The 17,707-nt window shown below is 38.8% G+C and overlaps 1 protein-coding gene across 1 annotated transcript; it reads right to left on the minus strand.

The window, feature by feature from the left end:
• Nucleotides 1-6,050: 6,050 nt before the first annotated feature.
• LOC141761678 (hatching enzyme 1.2-like) lies at nucleotides 6,051-12,060 on the minus strand. The gene is made up of 8 exons (XM_074625220.1): nucleotides 11,995-12,060; nucleotides 11,490-11,511; nucleotides 10,093-10,227; nucleotides 9,836-9,953; nucleotides 9,114-9,292; nucleotides 7,949-8,030; nucleotides 6,693-6,857; nucleotides 6,051-6,111 (listed from the first exon to the last, which is right to left on the minus strand). Exons 1-8 carry the CDS (start codon nucleotides 12,058-12,060, stop codon nucleotides 6,051-6,053), a joined length of 828 nt encoding a protein of 275 aa, XP_074481321.1.
• Nucleotides 12,061-17,707: the final 5,647 nt, after the last annotated feature.

The raw sequence follows: 17,707 nt of genomic DNA on the forward strand, positions 1-17,707 counted from the left end.
ACACTTGAGCATAGATTACACACCCACAGTAGATAAGAATAGAAAAGATCAGACAATGGTCTCCTGGGTGTGTTTGTTCTATGAACCATCCACCAACCCTCCAACCTGCCCTTAGTGGATTTTCTCGCTTGTTATCCTCGTTGTTATCAAAGAACGTATATTGATAACACGTGAGAGTCAATTGGTCGTTCCATTGAGACATCAGCGTCCAGCAGCAGAGCTACGCTGCCGCCATTTTGGACTGAAAGCGACTACCAGACGCCAGTAAAACGTCCGCTTACAAAGTGCTGTACAAAAGTAAAACTAAATTATTTGTACTCTACTCTCATATTTAATGTCTCTACTGAAATTGTTCTAGTGTTGTACAATATAAATATTATAAATATGCATACTATAATAACTATTTACTTACTTTTTAGCTTTTTTGCTTCCTAGAGGAGCATAAAGTTAGCGATGGACATAAATAGAAGATAGAAAAATCCAGATTTTGAGAGCCATCTCAAACGTTTTCATGTCAAGGATCTAAAATGGAGTCCAATAGACCACAGACCATGGATGTAGAAGAGGTTGTGTTCTGTGCTTTTGCCCTGCGTGTTAGTAAACCTACAACTCCATTAAATTCTGTTGATGTCGTGCTAATAGCACCACTAGCTACTGGCCGATAGCCGGTTGTTTGGGAACAGAGACGTTAATACATCCACCACGGTACAGGCTTACAGCATACAGCCCATGGGTGTATTTGAAGATAATTAAAGTGATGAATTCAACTCTGAATCGACCGAAAAACCTCCAACACGGGCAGACTAGAGCCGACGGTGCAGGACACACTGCAAAAACTAGGCCGACGGACGCTCGCCAATGGCCCCAAACTGTCCGACGCCCGACCGTCGCCTTGTTGTGTCGGGTTCTTTAGGTTTAGAATAAGATCGACTTGGTTAGTCTTAGGCAACAAAACTACTTAGTTAGGCTTAGGAAAAGATCGCGGTTTGGGTTAAAATAACTCTGGAAGTGCTGTAACTTAAGCCCGGAAGTTACGTGACAAATAAATCAACTTTGACTTCTGGTTTCACATGTTTATTTTAAGCCAATCATGAGGTTTTTCCAGAACCTAAATATGGGATTTTGTTGCCTAAACATAACCGTGACTGTTTCACGGTAACGTCATGGCGTATAAATGACACGCGAAAAGCCTAAAATGCCTCATCATGCAACACGATGTCACGTTTTGCCTCACTGAGGCGTGAATATTACACGTGTTTATTTAAGTTAACTAAAACCACTCACTTAAGTTGAGGTAACGAAACCATTTAGTGAGGTTTAGGAAAAACATCATGGTTGGGCTTGAAATAAGTACACAAACTAAGTAAACTACGTACGGAAACAATGTTACATCAGTTCGGAAAGCACAAAACCACAAAACGTGACAGGCTTCACTAACGTCACCTGCAAAACAAAACACCTCTCGAACACATCGTCTCATAGTTGAAGTATTGTTTGTTGTACCCATCCACCTCACCTCCCGCCCACCATAAGTGGTCTTTCTCCATCTTTAATTTTAGGTCATTGCATTTCAGTCAGTACAACATGTTGCTAAAATGACACGCCTAAAGCACAAACGGCGTCCTCGTCACATGTTTTTGCGTTGCACATCAATCCTGTCATCCACATGCCTTTCCGTCTGTCTCGGGGCTGTATCGTGACATGCAGAATGTCCTTCAAGGTTCGTGCTGCTGTATTTACGCCCTCCCATGATATCGGGTTGGGTGAACACATTATACCGTCAAGTCATTGTATAGACGTAATGAAGCATACCAAGCTAAATGACTGAGAGCGAAAAGTATAGGTTATGGAAGGATCACTTAACCAGCCAATCAAAAGCTGTGACAACAGTCAAAGTGAAATATGCTATGTCAAATACATGTTTGTGGTTCAGGCAGGTCATCAGTCAGACTGCAGTTAACATATCTGTCTTTAACCCAACTGAAACTCTCACATTTGGGTTTTTTCCACCTTTCAAAAACCCGTCTGTTTACATTGAACTCCCCCAGTGTGCACAGTGTGACCTTCTAAAGCTTCAATTATTATACCACAATATGAAAAACAACTTTTGTTGACTTGAAAGTCAACTTTCCACAGTGAGAAGGAACCAAGCAGGTTTTGAATGGGAAGAAGATTGATTTTGTGACCATCGTTTCCGGCTGAGACGGGTCAGTATGTAAAGAGACTGTCCAACTCAGAAAAACAGCAGCACTTTGTTCAAATGTTTTTAGATCTTTATGGCCAACTCTCGTCTCTCAATGGCAAAGGCAAGTAGCACAACATTGTTCAACATAGTCAGTCACAGTGAAATAGTCACAAAATTGTATCTACTTGATTCGTGTACATATACACGAATTTCCCTTTTTTTCCCGTGACGCTCAGCACGACTTTCAATAACGTATTTTTTGTGCGTTTTCCTACGAATGTCCAGTAACATGTGACGCATGTGTCAAGTTCCACTTCAGTCTTTTCAAACTAACACTAGTAAGGTTTAGGAATAGATCGACTTGGTTAGGCTTAGGCAACAAACTACTTAGGTTTAGGAAAAGATGGACTTGGTTAGGATTAGGCAACAAAACTGCTATTTCAACTGTTTACCCATTATTTTTAGCTAACGTTAACTTTTAGCTAACTATTTCAACTGTTCATCCAATACTTTTAGCTAACTTTTAGATAACTATTTCAACAGTTTATCCATTACTTTTTGCTAACATTGAACCTGAAGTGTCTTACTTCACCCATAAAGCATTGCATGACAGGTTATCTAAGTCATTCCTGCATTATTCACTCATAGGGATGCTTCAACAGTTAAATTAAAGTGTCTACAGCAAGTCTAACTTCATGTTATATCTAACACAAAGAATAGGTCTAATTGCATGCAACTGGCCCTGCTTTTGTCTTGTTGAAACAGCTAAGGACCGTCCCCAAACTGTTGCCGCAAAGCTGTAAGAACACGCTGCTTTGGGTGTATTTTGTTTATTTTAGGTGTCTATAACTTGTTAATCTGAGTTTTAAATTGAAGGAGCAAACAGGAAAACAGGAACTTGCAAATAAAACGACCCATCAACTCTCCAGTTTAGCAGTGAAGCTGAGAAGGAAGCATCTTGAGTTATTCATCAGCTTTCTGGCTCAGCAGGTTACAGCAGTGATTAACATGTGAAATGAAGAAATAGAATGTGTATGATTATCTCCCTAGTACAGTACATCCTAAATGATTGGAATGTAATTATGAAATAGTGTTTTTAAAACGTGTTGTGTGTGTGTTTGACACAAGGGCGCAATTGTGTATCGTGAGCGATTAAAGCTTGGCACGTAACATGGAATAAAATGTTCATTTGATTATTTATACAACAGATAAAGATTTTTGGATGACAGTGGACTTATGCGGTACGGTGACGCAACCTACATTTTATCAGGCTGTTGCCTCACACTTCAGACTTGTTAGTAGTGTTATGTTGAGACTGGTGTCTGTTTCAGAAAGTAAGATTAGTGAAAACTCTGAATTTTTTAACCCTGAGATGAGGGAAACTCTTGACTTTTCATTTCCAGAAAGAGAGGTAACTTAAACTCTTTATACTATGAATTTGACCGTACATGATTTTCTTCTGAATAATTTATTTTTCTTTTCCTGACATCATTCCATTGAATTCCATTTTGTATCATATGTGCAACACAAAGAAAGAAGCCATAGCCAAAGCAAGTTCATCGGCCACTTTGTGACATTTATTATACCCCCGCGACAACGTAGTCGGTTTCCTCCTTCCGTCCACGTGTCACACTTTCATTTCCAGAGCAGAACTCGGAAACTATTGAACTTAGGAACTTCAAATATGGTATGCTGGTTGACATCGTGGTCTAGTTGTGCCTTTTGGGGGTTTGAAGTCCAAGGTGTCCATTAATTAATTAGTTAATTAGTTAATTAGTTAATAAGTTAATTAGTAAATGCCCATTAATTCCATTAGTTCCAAATGGGCAAAACCTTTGGCTCTACTTTAGTAGGGGTCGAGCGGTGAGCGGGGTATGTGAGCCATGCTCACTTTTGCCTTGTATTTACTGTATATACCATAGTACTATCTTCATGAAGATAATACTTAATGGCCGCAAAGGTTTGGCTGGAATTCAAACATATGTCTGGTTCTGCCTGCAGTTACATTTATATAACAGTTACGCTGCTGTTAAGAACGTTGGAATCTGTGTCGCTAATCCTGTTCTTTGTTCAAGATCTCAAACTCTGATCAGTTAGACAAACAATATTTCAGCCTGAGAAGACGAGACAAACAGAGAGAGACAGAGAGAGAGAGGAGGGGAGACATGTTTCTGTGGCTCAAAGAAGTCAAAGATGTTATCTTTGCTGTGTGAGATCCAGTTGTGCAGCTTTGAGGGAAACTGGTCATGTCCTGTTTCTGCAGCTTGGTAGCTTGATGCTAACTTCCTTGCTCTTGTTGCTTGAAGTTAGCTGGTCAAAAGGCAAGCTCCCGCGTCTTCTGCCTTAGAAGTTCCTTGTGTTTCTATGTCTGTTTTCTAACAGTTCATAGATCAGAGCAGAGCTACTTCTGCAGCTTCTGGTCTGCAGGGAGAGCTTAGGTGAGAAGAGCAGCAGCTCAACTCCTGCCGGTCAGCAGTTATTGAGGAGAAGAAAAAGAGAAAAAAACAAAGGAGTGTCCTTTGGTTTTGTCCTGGGTGAATTTCACAAGTACATGTGAATGAGTCATCATGCTACAGTAGCCAAGGTTTACTGAGCTGAGTCCATGTCACAAGGATCATGTGACTGAGTTCATGTGGTTTTTGCCACCATCTTGATGGTGGGTCCCAACACAGATCTTCAAGATCTTCTGGGACGTGTGGCCCAGATCCTACCAATTTTGCTCTGAATATGTCTTGGGTGTAAAAGAGCCCTTTTCAAGTAACATATTCAAACCTTTGTTTAGTCATGTGATTGGCTTTTGGATGGCAATATCATTGGGTCGGTCCACCACTTTGGTCCAGATTGAAATATCTCAATAACTATTGGGTGGATTGCCATAAAATTTGTTTCAAACATTCATGTTCCCCCTTCAGGTGATCATTTTGCTGATCCTCTGATTTTGAATCTAGCACCATCAGGACAAAATCTTAATTTGTTCAATACTTTCTGAATCAAAAATGATGATATCAGTGTGTGTTCAGTAATAATTAGTAAGTGTGGGCACCAGCATAACATCAAAATTAGGGTGTATGTGTACCTTTAAGTGTTACCACATAAAAATCAAGTTAATGATGAATTTAACGATCATAAAAGTGTGTTTTCTTACTTCGTCGACTAGTCTAAGTTTAAACTTTCGTTTCAACGTCAGGGTAATTGGTCGTTACCTAATTACTACCAGTTACTTTTCAGATCAAGATTTTTTAAGTGCCTAGTTGGGGCCCCTTGTCATGTCTCAGATGTCCATGAATTGTCATAACATTTCCCCTCTAAACATCTCAGTTGGTTTCATTTAAACTTAAACTGTTTGAGGCTCAAAGAGGTGAAATGATTTCACAATTGCATGTTATTTCTTGCATATCCCATTAATCATATCATTATCTGGTGACCCTTTGGAGGGGTCAGAGTCTCAGTACTGGACTAAAACTACCAAACTATATACTGTACATCCTGTAAAGTCTGTAGACGGTCATGGACCTGAACAGTACATCTATCTATAGTTAAACAAAGAACTGATGTGTGATGTTACACTGAAGAGCTGAAGAGACCAAATTATCCAAACTGTAGACCCCCGTAGAAACCATGGAGGGGTGCTGCCTCCTTTTGGTGGAAAAATAAAATCACATCTTTTTTGTTTTTGTAGATTATATATTTATTGGACAAATATTTCCCTTCATGGTAGAGATGAATACAAAGTCATTGACTATAAATCACAAATTTCAAGAAGAAACCACAAAATAAAAAAAACACATAAAAAAATAGAGGACATTTAGCTCAAATTGTCTGGATAATATTATAATAGTACAACAGATCTGGGCCTTTGGTTGAATCACGACAAGCCGAGAGTTGAAGTTATCTGGAGGTCGACCCTTTTCCTTCCGTCATTCACCCTGGTTAGGAAACAAACAATCAGATTCTGATTAATATCTCATATCAATATTTATTTTCCTTGTTCTTATGTTACATGGTAACCCAGTCAGTGTAGTGGGATATGTTCACTGTGTTTTAGGAGGTAACACTTCATTTTGCAGGTCCGTAAATTTCATGATAATTAGGTGATATTTAGCAAGTAACCTATTTGAAATGTATTTGGAAATACTGCCAATTTACCCCAATATTTACCTAAAAATTACCTTATTATAAACATGATTTAATAATGATGTGCTAAAATAACATATAATGGTTAAAATAGGGCCCTTAGGCTTGAGAAGCGGCTGCTTTTCATCGGAGGTGGAAAATCAAAACTAATAGAAGACACTTCTGATCAGGCACAAATCTCACCATTGTCTGACTCATTGTCTACACAAATGTAACCTGGTAGCTAATGTAATGTAATGTAAATTCTTTAAAGATATTTCAAATAAGTTATTTGCTAATTATTATTTATTTACCAGCAGACATTGGAATAAAGCATATCAATTAACTTTAATTAAAACAATACAATTTGTAGACCCGTAAAATGAATTGTTACCTTTTAGTTTTACAGAATATAGTGTTAATTTTCCACTCACTGCATTGGTAAAGCTTGTTGACGCGAAGGATGTCAGTTTTGCTCATCTTTTTGGCTCCTCCAAGGTTTTGGTTAGGGTTGCGCTTAGCGACGATGGTTGGCTGCCTGTTTTTGGAGAATGCGTACCTTGAGGAGCACACAAACACAAGATTGTTGTTATATAGAGCTGAACACAAACACACTGGCTCAAAACTCACAATTGATGTTGTAAACAGCGCTGCAGGAATGAGTCCTAAAACCCTGAAATGAGTTAGCATTATAGCACTTCCTGTTCCCTCGTCTGGAAGTCAGTGAGTTTTTTGAATGGGTTCTTTAGTTAGATGACTGTAATAAGCTTAGAGATTTTAGCGTTTTGTTCTACGATATATACAAATCCCAACAGGCAACAACAGCTGTCAGTGTGTCAGTGTACTGACTTGACTTTGACTTGCCCCAAACTGCATGTGATTATCATAAAGTGAGCATGTATGTAAAGGGGAGACTCGTGGGTACCCAGAGAACCCATTTTCATTCACATATCTTGAAGTCAGAGGTCAAGGGACCCCTTTGAAAATGGCCAGGACAGTTTTTCCTTGCCAAAATATTGCTTAAATGTGGAGCGTTATTTACCCTTTCTCCTGACAAGCTAGTATGACATGGTTAGTACCAATGGATTCTTTAAGTTTTATAGTTTCATATGATACCACATTTTCCCTCTAGCTTTAAAACTGAGCCCGCTAAAACCTAAAAATAGCAAGTTGCATTAATGCGTTAAAGAAATTAGTGTTATTAAAATGAATTTGCATTAACACGTTGTTATCGCGTTAACTTTGACAGCCCTAGTATTATTATAGATTTAGCTACACAGAGTATTAGTTAGCATTAGCTCCACCTTTACCAGCTGCAAAATTATCATGCACACATTAATGTTAATGCATCACTAATTATAATCCAGTAATATTATATTTTTATATATATATATATATATATATATATATATATATATATTTGAATCTGAAATGGGCCATTCTGCCTAATGAGTACTTAAATATTAGTTATATTTTGATGTTCATACTTTTGTACTTTAGCTTGAGTATGATTTTGAATAAAGGACTTTAATGTAACATTATTCAATGTAGTATTGCTACTTTTACTTAAGTAAAAGATCTGAGTACTTCTTCCACCACTGACTATATTTCCAAAGACACACATGCTCGCACTCACACAGACACACTTACTTGCTGTAGTGCATGATAGAGTTGAAGTCATAGCGAGTATCCAAGTTGTTAGTCTTCTGCCTCTTGAAGTTTCCTTCAGCTCCTGTAGAGAGGGAGAGTTTTCTTCTTCAGTGACAGTGCAACCTTCTGCAACTTTCTATAACCTGGTGCGTGCAATCAGGAGTTTACATACTAGTTTATATCTTGGCTGCCCTGACGGCAAACCATCTTCCTTTCTGCAGTTATATGTAGATATAAGTCTGGCTTCTATTTGGTTATTAGATAACCTCAAAGGTTGTGTACTGACATTATTGGCTTTTGCTTACATTGAATTAAAGTGAAATTTAAGTTCTGTGATCAGGAGAGCAAAACAAGCGAGAATACCAGAAATTTAGTAGTCAATACCAATACAAGTGAAATACCAATATTCCAGATCCAGGTGCATAAAACACATCAGGTCAGATAATGTTTCATTTGTGCGTGAAACGTAGCTAAGTTAGCTAGCTAGCTAGTGTTGGTGATGTATATTGTGCGAGACGAGAGCTGTAGATCACTTAGCGGTTTCACACAAAACTAAATGATACTACGACAAAGCTACTAACAGGCAGCTGTGGCTCAGAGGGTAGAGCAGGTCGTCCACCAATCGGAAGGTCGGTGGTTCGATCCCTGGCTGCTCCGGGTCACAGGTCGATGTGTCCTTGAGCAAGACTCTTAACCCCAAATTGCTCCCGAAGGCATAGCCATCGGTGTGTGAATGAGTATTTAGATTAGATCCTGATGGGCAAAGTTGGCACCTTAGCAGCCTCTGCCATCAGTGTGTGAATGGGTGAATACTGACATGTAGTGTAAAGCGCTTTGAGTGGTCGGAAGACTAGAAAAGCGCTCTATAAATGCATTCCATTTACCATTTACATCAAAATGCGGCTTTCTTTACTTGAAAAATTATGTTTTAAATTGACAAACATCCTTTGTGTGATTCATGGCGCAATTCAAACAGGATCAAATTGTCGTTGACCACCGTACCTATTTTTTCTGAAATAAGGTCCCATGGTGATCCACCGGACCGCCTCTCTATTGGTGACTCTTCAGTCAATAAGCTATAAACTCACCCCTCCATTGTTCTCATCTCATTGTGAAACACATGAAACCAGGACTGTGAAATAAAGGTTCTCGCGGGATAGCTGACCTGGCCTGATGTTCTGGGTAAGGATGGAGACGTATCGGTCTCTGTCAGAGCGGACTTGCTCGTGGTGGAAGCCCAGAGCGTGGAGAGCCTCGTGCTGCACCGTGCCCTTGTACACGCAACCCCGTTGCTGCAGGGAGATGGGCTGTCTTCCTCCCGTACGGCCCAGGTAGGACCAACACCTGTCAGACACACGTACACAGTGAAATCACAGTGAAAAAAACAGGTATTGTTTTAAAAATATTCTAAATATAGCGTACACTTAAACGGATATCGCTTTTTTTTTTGTTTATTTAAGTGTGTCTTTATTTTAGGTGGCTAAAATAAGTTGTTCTGCCATCCCCGGCACTGTATTGCTTTGCTGTGCTGTCGGTGCTCCTGTCTGTTTATCCAAACTGGGGCACACCAACCGTCAACTACTGTCAGTAATACACCTACAACACCCGAACTATCCCTTTAAGGTTAGGATAGGTCATCAAGCAGAGAGTCTTGCAATAATTTTTGCACGTTTTCGCAACTCGTGGTTTACCTTCCTTCAATATACCTTAGACAAAATATGAGCAGATGGATGTATTCATAGAAGCATGGCTCGGAAACACTTTGATTCCCAGGTCTCTAGGACCTTGGGAAAAGCACGGCCCCATTTGTCACGTCTTTTTCAAAAGTCTTGATATTGTCTATAAACCTGTATGTGTGTGTGTGTGTGTGTTGGTGTATGTTCCTACCCAGATCCAGGGAAGAAGTCAAGGTAATCCCATTGCCAGGTCTTCATGACAAAGGTAACGCAGGTGTCAGTCATGAAGCTGTTCAGGGCATTGACGATGATGATTGTCTCGTCTCTGGCTACAGAGACAAAGAACAGGCTGCTGAGAAGTGTTCTCCTTAAACAGGCCTTCCTTCCACCTTAGTAACTCACATACCAAACAAAGCTGATTTTGACTAGACTGTTTCTTTAGGAGGCAAAAAGGTCACTGCAACTTACTGTAACTGGAGGAGATGAGATAGGGCACATATACCCTGCCGTTTCTAGACTTGGGCCACCTGCAGCCTTTAAACGAGCAGAGTAATGCATTCCTCCGCGTATTTGGCATAATGTCGCCGTCCCGTAGGATTGTTGCTACAAATAAACAGACACTTATATGAATATTCACACCAGGAATCTGGAGTTTTACATGTTTGATGGACATCGACCAATGAGCAAAGGCTTTTTTTCCCATTATTGATTAACCCTCTGACACACATTATATACCTAATCTACTCTTTTTTAGAGGGGTACAGGGGGTCTTTAGGGGGAGATAGCTGAAGACCTGAATACCTGAAGATAATTTGAGATGCAGCTCAGCACTGTGTGTCAAATTGTTCTAGTCATAAATCAGAAATAAAAATGAATGAATGAATTAAAATGAATTGTAAAAGCGTATAAGGGTTTAGAACATTATGATAGAAATATATGATGACCATCCCCATGCTCTATTGGGTCTCATAAGTTGTTGCAGCAATGTTTGGCTTGATACCATTTGTTACACAGATTTGGTGCTAATTTAAAAAAAAAATTTACCACTGGAGAATTGATAAAAATGACCAATAATCCCTCCAAATAACACATTAAGACACCAAGACATTTTAAGGATTTCTGCAAGAATTGCATGTTTCGGCGATTGGATGACGGGTGCTTCTGTTGTGTAAACTGCTCAGAAACCCCCTCATTGTCAATCTAGCTAGGAAAACCATCCATCCTCTGAATGCTCTAGGTCTCTAGTTTGATCCATCCATCCTCTGAATGCTCTAGGTCTCTAGTTTGTGGCTGTAAAGTTTCATGAGTCTGTGATTATCTCAGAGGTCACCACAGGTCATTTCATAAAGTGAGGTCAAGTTTGAAAAAAATGGTCTCACTACAATGAAATGGCTCCTATGGGGACTAACATCATCACACATGAATACAGTTGGGCTCATTTGACACACAAGAGTCTCAGCTTTACTGTGATACCCAATTTATGTAATTCAAGACTGTTTAGGGACCCCAGTATGCAGAAATACTCAAATACAACATTTTAGAATAGAAAATAACACATTTATGCTGCATTCATAAAACTGCATGTGATTCTCATAAAGTGGGAATGTCTGTGTTTTCGCCATCATGTATTTATAAGTTATATAAAAATTTGTCTTACTTAAGTTTTCGTTCACTCGCTCGATTTCTTCAGTGGTTGATTCTGTTTCCACCAATAACTCTTCTGAAAGAAAACCAGATGATACCAGAAACTATTAGCAGCAGCTTAGCTTGTAAATTACTCACATGTCAGATGTGAATCGAGAGGAACGGAGAAGATGTACATTTTCATTTCAATATTTGGGGGAATTCTCCATTATTAAACTCACCTGTGTCATCAACAATTGCACCCTGCAAAACAAAAGCACAACAATGCACATTTTTAAAATCATGTTTTCTAACGATTATGCAGTTTCTGCAAAGTGAAAACCAATAAACGAAATAAATAAACAAATAATGTGCTTTGTTTCTAAAAAATTCCATTCAAGTATATTAAAGAATGCTTATTTATGGATTTTGACGATCCTCCACCATCTTAAAAGCTCATGAAATGATTTTTAAAAAACAACTCAAAAATGCATCAAGCTCATAACAAAATTAATTTTTAGAGATTTTGAGGATTTATTTTTATCCCAGATTTTGAGGATTTATTTTTATCCCAGATTTTGACAATTCTCCGCCATCTTAAAGATTCATAAATGATTTAAAAAACAGCTGAACAATCTCAAAAAAGCATCAAGCTCATACCATTTTTTTTTCTCTTTTAGTTCAATAAAAATAGAGATTTTGAGGACTTTTTTTCTTTAATCCCAGTGTTAAAAGAGTCAGACTTACCCGAGGAGCGGCCGTCACCGAGAGGAAGAGGAGGAAAAGGCAAACTGGAGTCATGACGGTGGTCATCTTGAGTTCAATCTGTAAATAAAGTAAAAATGTGAACAGTGTTTGGTGGTTAAAAAAGAAGTTATAGTGCTAAATACAATAAGTTAAGAACAAAAAGAATAAGAAAGAGATGAAAGGAGTTTACTTGTTGCACCTGTTGAGTCTGATGCTCGATGCTGCAGGTGCTCAGCCCGTCGCTTTTTATAGGTGAATGACAGAGGGCGTGTCCGTGGATTCATCATTATCTGTTGCACTCAGCTGTCATTCAAATACTTAATGTACACATGATTCATTTTCCAGGAGGTATTTAGTAATTATGCCATTATGTCATCATGCACCAAAATAGCCCATTGGTTGGATAATTATTACTGATGCATTGATGTATAAGCATCATTTATGTAAAAATTTAGTTGATAGTTATTTTACTGTTATCAAACAATGATTTTGGCTGTCTGTACTGATTGTAATGCAAATGCATCCGCGTGAATATGCTGCGTTCAGAGCTAGTGACGTAAAATAAAAAATGAGAGACTTCTTTCTGGTGGCCAGGAGGGGAGGTGGATGGGTCCAACAAACACAGGACTTTCAACCAGGAGAATCCCGGCCATCCTCTTTCTTTCAGTGTTGAGTTATTTTGAAGTTACGTTGTGTTTACATATGGTACATATTTTACTTAGTTTACATATTCTTATTTTAAGCCAATCATGACGTTTTTCCAGAACCTAAATAAGGGATTTTGTTGCCTTGTTTGTTTCACGGTAACGTCATGGCGTATAAATGACACGCGAAAAGCCTAAAATGCCTCATCATGCAACACGATGTCACGTTTTGCCTCGCTGAGGTGTGAATATTACACGTGTTTATTTAAGTTAACTAAAACCACTCACTTAAGTTGAGGCAACGAAACCATTTAGTGAGGTTTAGGAAAAACATCATGGTTGGGCTTGAAATAAGTACACAAACTAAGTAAACTACGTACGGAAACAATGTTGCATCAGTTCGGAAAGCACAAAACCACAAAACGTGACAGGCTTCAATAACGTCACCTGCAGAACAAAACACCTCTCGAACACCTTGTCTCATAGTTGAAGTATTGTTTGTTGTACCCATCCACCTCACCTCCCGCCCACCATAAGTGGTCTTTCTCCATCTTTAATTTTAGGTCATTGCATTTCAGTCAGTACAACATGTTGCTAAAATGACACGCCTAAAGCACAAACGGCGTCCTCGTCACATGTTTTTGCGTTGCACATCAATCCTGTCATTCACATGCCTTTCCGTGTGTCTCTAGGCTGTATCGTGACATGCAGAATGTCCTTCAAGGTTCGTGCTGCTGTATTTACGCCCTCCCATGATATCGGGTTGGTTGAACACATTGTACCGTCAAGTTATTGTATAGACGTAATGAAGCATACCAAGCTAAATGACTGAGAGCGGAAAGTATAGGTTATGGAAGGATCACTTAACCAGCCAATCAAAAGCTGTGACAACAGTCAAAGTGAAATATGCTATGTCAAATACATGTTTGTGGTTCAGGCAGGTCATCAGTCAGACTGCAGTTGACATGTCTGTCTTTAACCCAACTGAAACTGTCACATTTGGGTTTTTTCCACTTTTCAAAAACCCGTCTGTTTACATTGAACTCCCCCAGTGTGCACAGTGTGACCTTCAAGGACATTCCCTTTCTCTAAAGCTTCAATTATCATACCACAATATGAAAAACAACTTTTGTTGACTTGAAAGTCAACTTTCCACAGTGAGAAGGAACCAAGCAGGTTTTGAATGGGAAGAAGATTGATTTTGTGACCATCGTTTCCGGCTGAGACGGGTCAGTATGTAAAGAGACTGTCCAACTCAGAAGTTTTTAGATCTTTATGGCCAGCGACATCTTGCAGCGCTGCAAGTAACAACTCTCGTCTCTCAATGGCAAAGGCAAGTAGCACAACATTGTTCAACACAGTCAGTCACAGTGAAATAGTCACAAAATTGTATCTACTTGATTGGTGTACATATTTCCCTTTTTTTCCCGTGACGCTCAGCACGACTTTCAATAACGTATTTTTTGTGCGTTTTCCTACGAATGTCCAGTAACATGTGACGCATGTGTCAAGTTCCACTTCAGTCTTTTCAAACTAACACTAGTAAGGTTTAGGAATAGATCGACTTGGTTAGGCTTAGGCAACAAACTACTTAGGTTTAAGAAAAGATGGACTTGGTTAGGATTAGGCAACAAAACTGCTATTTCAACTGTTTACCCATTATTTTTAGCTAACGTTAACTTTTAGCTAACTATTTCAACTGTTCATCCAATACTTTTAGCTAACTTTTAGATAACTATTTCAACAGTTTATCCATTACTTTTTGCTAACATTGAACCTGAAGTGTCTTACTTCACCCATAAAGCATTGCATGACAGGTTATCTAAGTCATTCCTGCATTATTCACTCATAGGGATGCTTCAACAGTTAAATTAAAGTGTCTACAGCAAGTCTAACTTCATGTTATATCTAACACAAAGAATAGGTCTAATTGCATGCAACTGGCCCTGCTTTTGTCTTGTTGAAACAGCTAAGGACCGTCCCCAAACTGTTGCCGCAAAGCTGTAAGAACACGCTGCTTTGGGTGTATTTTGTTTATTTTAGGTGTCTATAACTTGTTAATCTGAGTTTTAAATTGAAGGAGCAAACAGGAAAACAGGAACTTGCAAATAAAACGACCCATCAACTCTCCAGTTTAGCAGTGAAGCTGAGAAGGAAGCATCTTGAGTTATTCATCAGCTTTCTGGCTCAGCAGGTTACAGCAGTGATTAACATGTGAAATGAAGAAATAGAATGTGTATGATTATCTCCCTAGTACAGTACATCCTAAATGATTGGAATGTAATTATGAAATAGTGTTTTTAAAACGTGTTGTGTGTGTGTTTGACACAAGGGCGCAATTGTGTATCGTGAGCGATTAAAGCTTGGCACGTAACATGGAATAAAATGTTCATTTGATTATTTATACAACAGATAAAGATTTTTGGATGACAGTGGACTTATGCGGTACGGTGACGCAACCTACATTTTATCAGGCTGTTGCCTCACACTTCAGACTTGTTAGTAGTGTTATGTTGAGACTGGTGTCTGTTTCAGAAAGTAAGATTAGTGAAAACTCTGAATTTTTTAACCCTGAGATGAGGGAAACTCTTGACTTTTCATTTCCAGAAAGAGAGGTAACTTAAACTCTTTATACTATGAATTTGACCGTACATGATTTTCTTCTGAATAATTTATTTTTCTTTTCCTGACATCATTCCATTGAATTCCATTTTGTATCATATGTGCAACACAAAGAAAGAAGCCATAGCCAAAGCAAGTTCATCGGCCACTTTGTGACATTTATTATACCCCCGCGACAACGTAGTCGGTTTCCTCCTTCCGTCCACGTGTCACACTTTCATTTCCAGAGCAGAACTCGGAAACTATTGAACTTAGGAACTTCAAATATGGTATGCTGGTTGACATCGTGGTCTAGTTGTGCCTTTTGGGGGTTTGAAGTCCAAGGTGTCCATTAATTAATTAGTTAATTAGTTAATTAGTTAATAAGTTAATTAGTAAATGCCCATTAATTCCATTAGTTCCAAATGGGCAAAACCTTTGGCTCTACTTTAGTAGGGGTCGAGCGGTGAGCGGGGTATGTGAGCCATGCTCACTTTTGCCTTGTATTTACTGTATATACCATAGTACTATCTTCATGAAGATAATACTTAATGGCCGCAAAGGTTTGGCTGGAATTCAAACATATGTCTGGTTCTGCCTGCAGTTACATTTATATAACAGTTACGCTGCTGTTAAGAACGTTGGAATCTGTGTCGCTAATCCTGTTCTTTGTTCAAGATCTCAAACTCTGATCAGTTAGACAAACAATATTTCAGCCTGAGAAGACGAGACAAACAGAGAGAGACAGAGAGAGAGAGGAGGGGAGACATGTTTCTGTGGCTCAAAGAAGTCAAAGATGTTATCTTTGCTGTGTGAGATCCAGTTGTGCAGCTTTGAGGGAAACTGGTCATGTCCTGTTTCTGCAGCTTGGTAGCTTGATGCTAACTTCCTTGCTCTTGTTGCTTGAAGTTAGCTGGTCAAAAGGCAAGCTCCCGCGTCTTCTGCCTTAGAAGTTCCTTGTGTTTCTATGTCTGTTTTCTAACAGTTCATAGATCAGAGCAGAGCTACTTCTGCAGCTTCTGGTCTGCAGGGAGAGCTTAGGTGAGAAGAGCAGCAGCTCAACTCCTGCCGGTCAGCAGTTATTGAGGAGAAGAAAAAGAGAAAAAAACAAAGGAGTGTCCTTTGGTTTTGTCCTGGGTGAATTTCACAAGTACATGTGAATGAGTCATCATGCTACAGTAGCCAAGGTTTACTGAGCTGAGTCCATGTCACAAGGATCATGTGACTGAGTTCATGTGGTTTTTGCCACCATCTTGATGGTGGGTCCCAACACAGATCTTCAAGATCTTCTGGGACGTGTGGCCCAGATCCTACCAATTTTGCTCTGAATATGTCTTGGGTGTAAAAGAGCCCTTTTCAAGTAACATATTCAAACCTTTGTTTAGTCATGTGATTGGCTTTTGGATGGCAATATCATTGGGTCGGTCCACCACTTTGGTCCAGATTGAAATATCTCAATAACTATTGGGTGGATTGCCATAAAATTTGTTTCAAACATTCATGTTCCCCCTTCAGGTGATCATTTTGCTGATCCTCTGATTTTGAATCTAGCACCATCAGGACAAAATCTTAATTTGTTCAATACTTTCTGAATCAAAAATGATGATATCAGTGTGTGTTCAGTAATAATTAGTAAGTGTGGGCACCAGCATAACATCAAAATTAGGGTGTATGTGTACCTTTAAGTGTTACCACATAAAAATCAAGTTAATGATGAATTTAACGATCATAAAAGTGTGTTTTCTTACTTCGTCGACTAGTCTAAGTTTAAACTTTCGTTTCAACGTCAGGGTAATTGGTCGTTACCTAATTACTACCAGTTACTTTTCAGATCAAGATTTTTTAAGTGCCTAGTTGGGGCCCCTTGTCATGTCTCAGATGTCCATGAATTGTCATAACATTTCCCCTCTAAACATCTCAGTTGGTTTCATTTAAACTTAAACTGTTTGAGGCTCAAAGAGGTGAAATGATTTCACAATTGCATGTTATTTCTTGCATATCCCATTAATCATATCATTATCTGGTGACCCTTTGGAGGGGTCAGAGTCTCAGTACTGGACTAAAACTACCAAACTATATACTGTACATCCTGTAAAGTCTGTAGACGGTCATGGACCTGAACAGTACATCTATCTATAGTTAAACAAAGAACTGATGTGTGATGTTACACTGAAGAGCTGAAGAGACCAAATTATCCAAACTGTAGACCCCCGTAGAAACCATGGAGGGGTGCTGCCTCCTTTTGGTGGAAAAATAAAATCACATCTTTTTTGTTTTTGTAGATTATATATTTATTGGACAAATATTTCCCTTCATGGTAGAGATGAATACAAAGTCATTGACTATAAATCACAAATTTCAAGAAGAAACCACAAAATAAAAAAAACACATAAAAAAATAGAGGACATTTAGCTCAAATTGTCTGGATAATATTATAATAGTACAACAGATCTGGGCCTTTGGTTGAA

This window comes from Sebastes fasciatus, chromosome 2 (assembly GCF_043250625.1).
Source record: "Sebastes fasciatus isolate fSebFas1 chromosome 2, fSebFas1.pri, whole genome shotgun sequence".
Classification (NCBI taxonomy): Eukaryota; Metazoa; Chordata; class Actinopteri; order Perciformes; family Sebastidae; genus Sebastes; species Sebastes fasciatus.

Excerpts from the sequence above, each read along its gene's own strand:
- LOC141761678 (XM_074625220.1), bottom strand. The coding sequence starts at position 12,060 with ATGACCACCGTCATGACTCCAGTTTGCCTTTTCCTCCTCTTCCTCTCG. Across the intron at positions 8,031-9,113 it reads TACCCAGAACATCAGGCCAG|GAGCTGAAGGAAACTTCAAG; the intron begins GTCAGCTATCCC and ends CCCTCTCTACAG. Across the intron at positions 6,112-6,692 it reads ATATTCTGTAAAACTAAAAG|GGTGAATGACGGAAGGAAAA; the intron begins GTAACAATTCAT and ends TTTCCTAACCAG.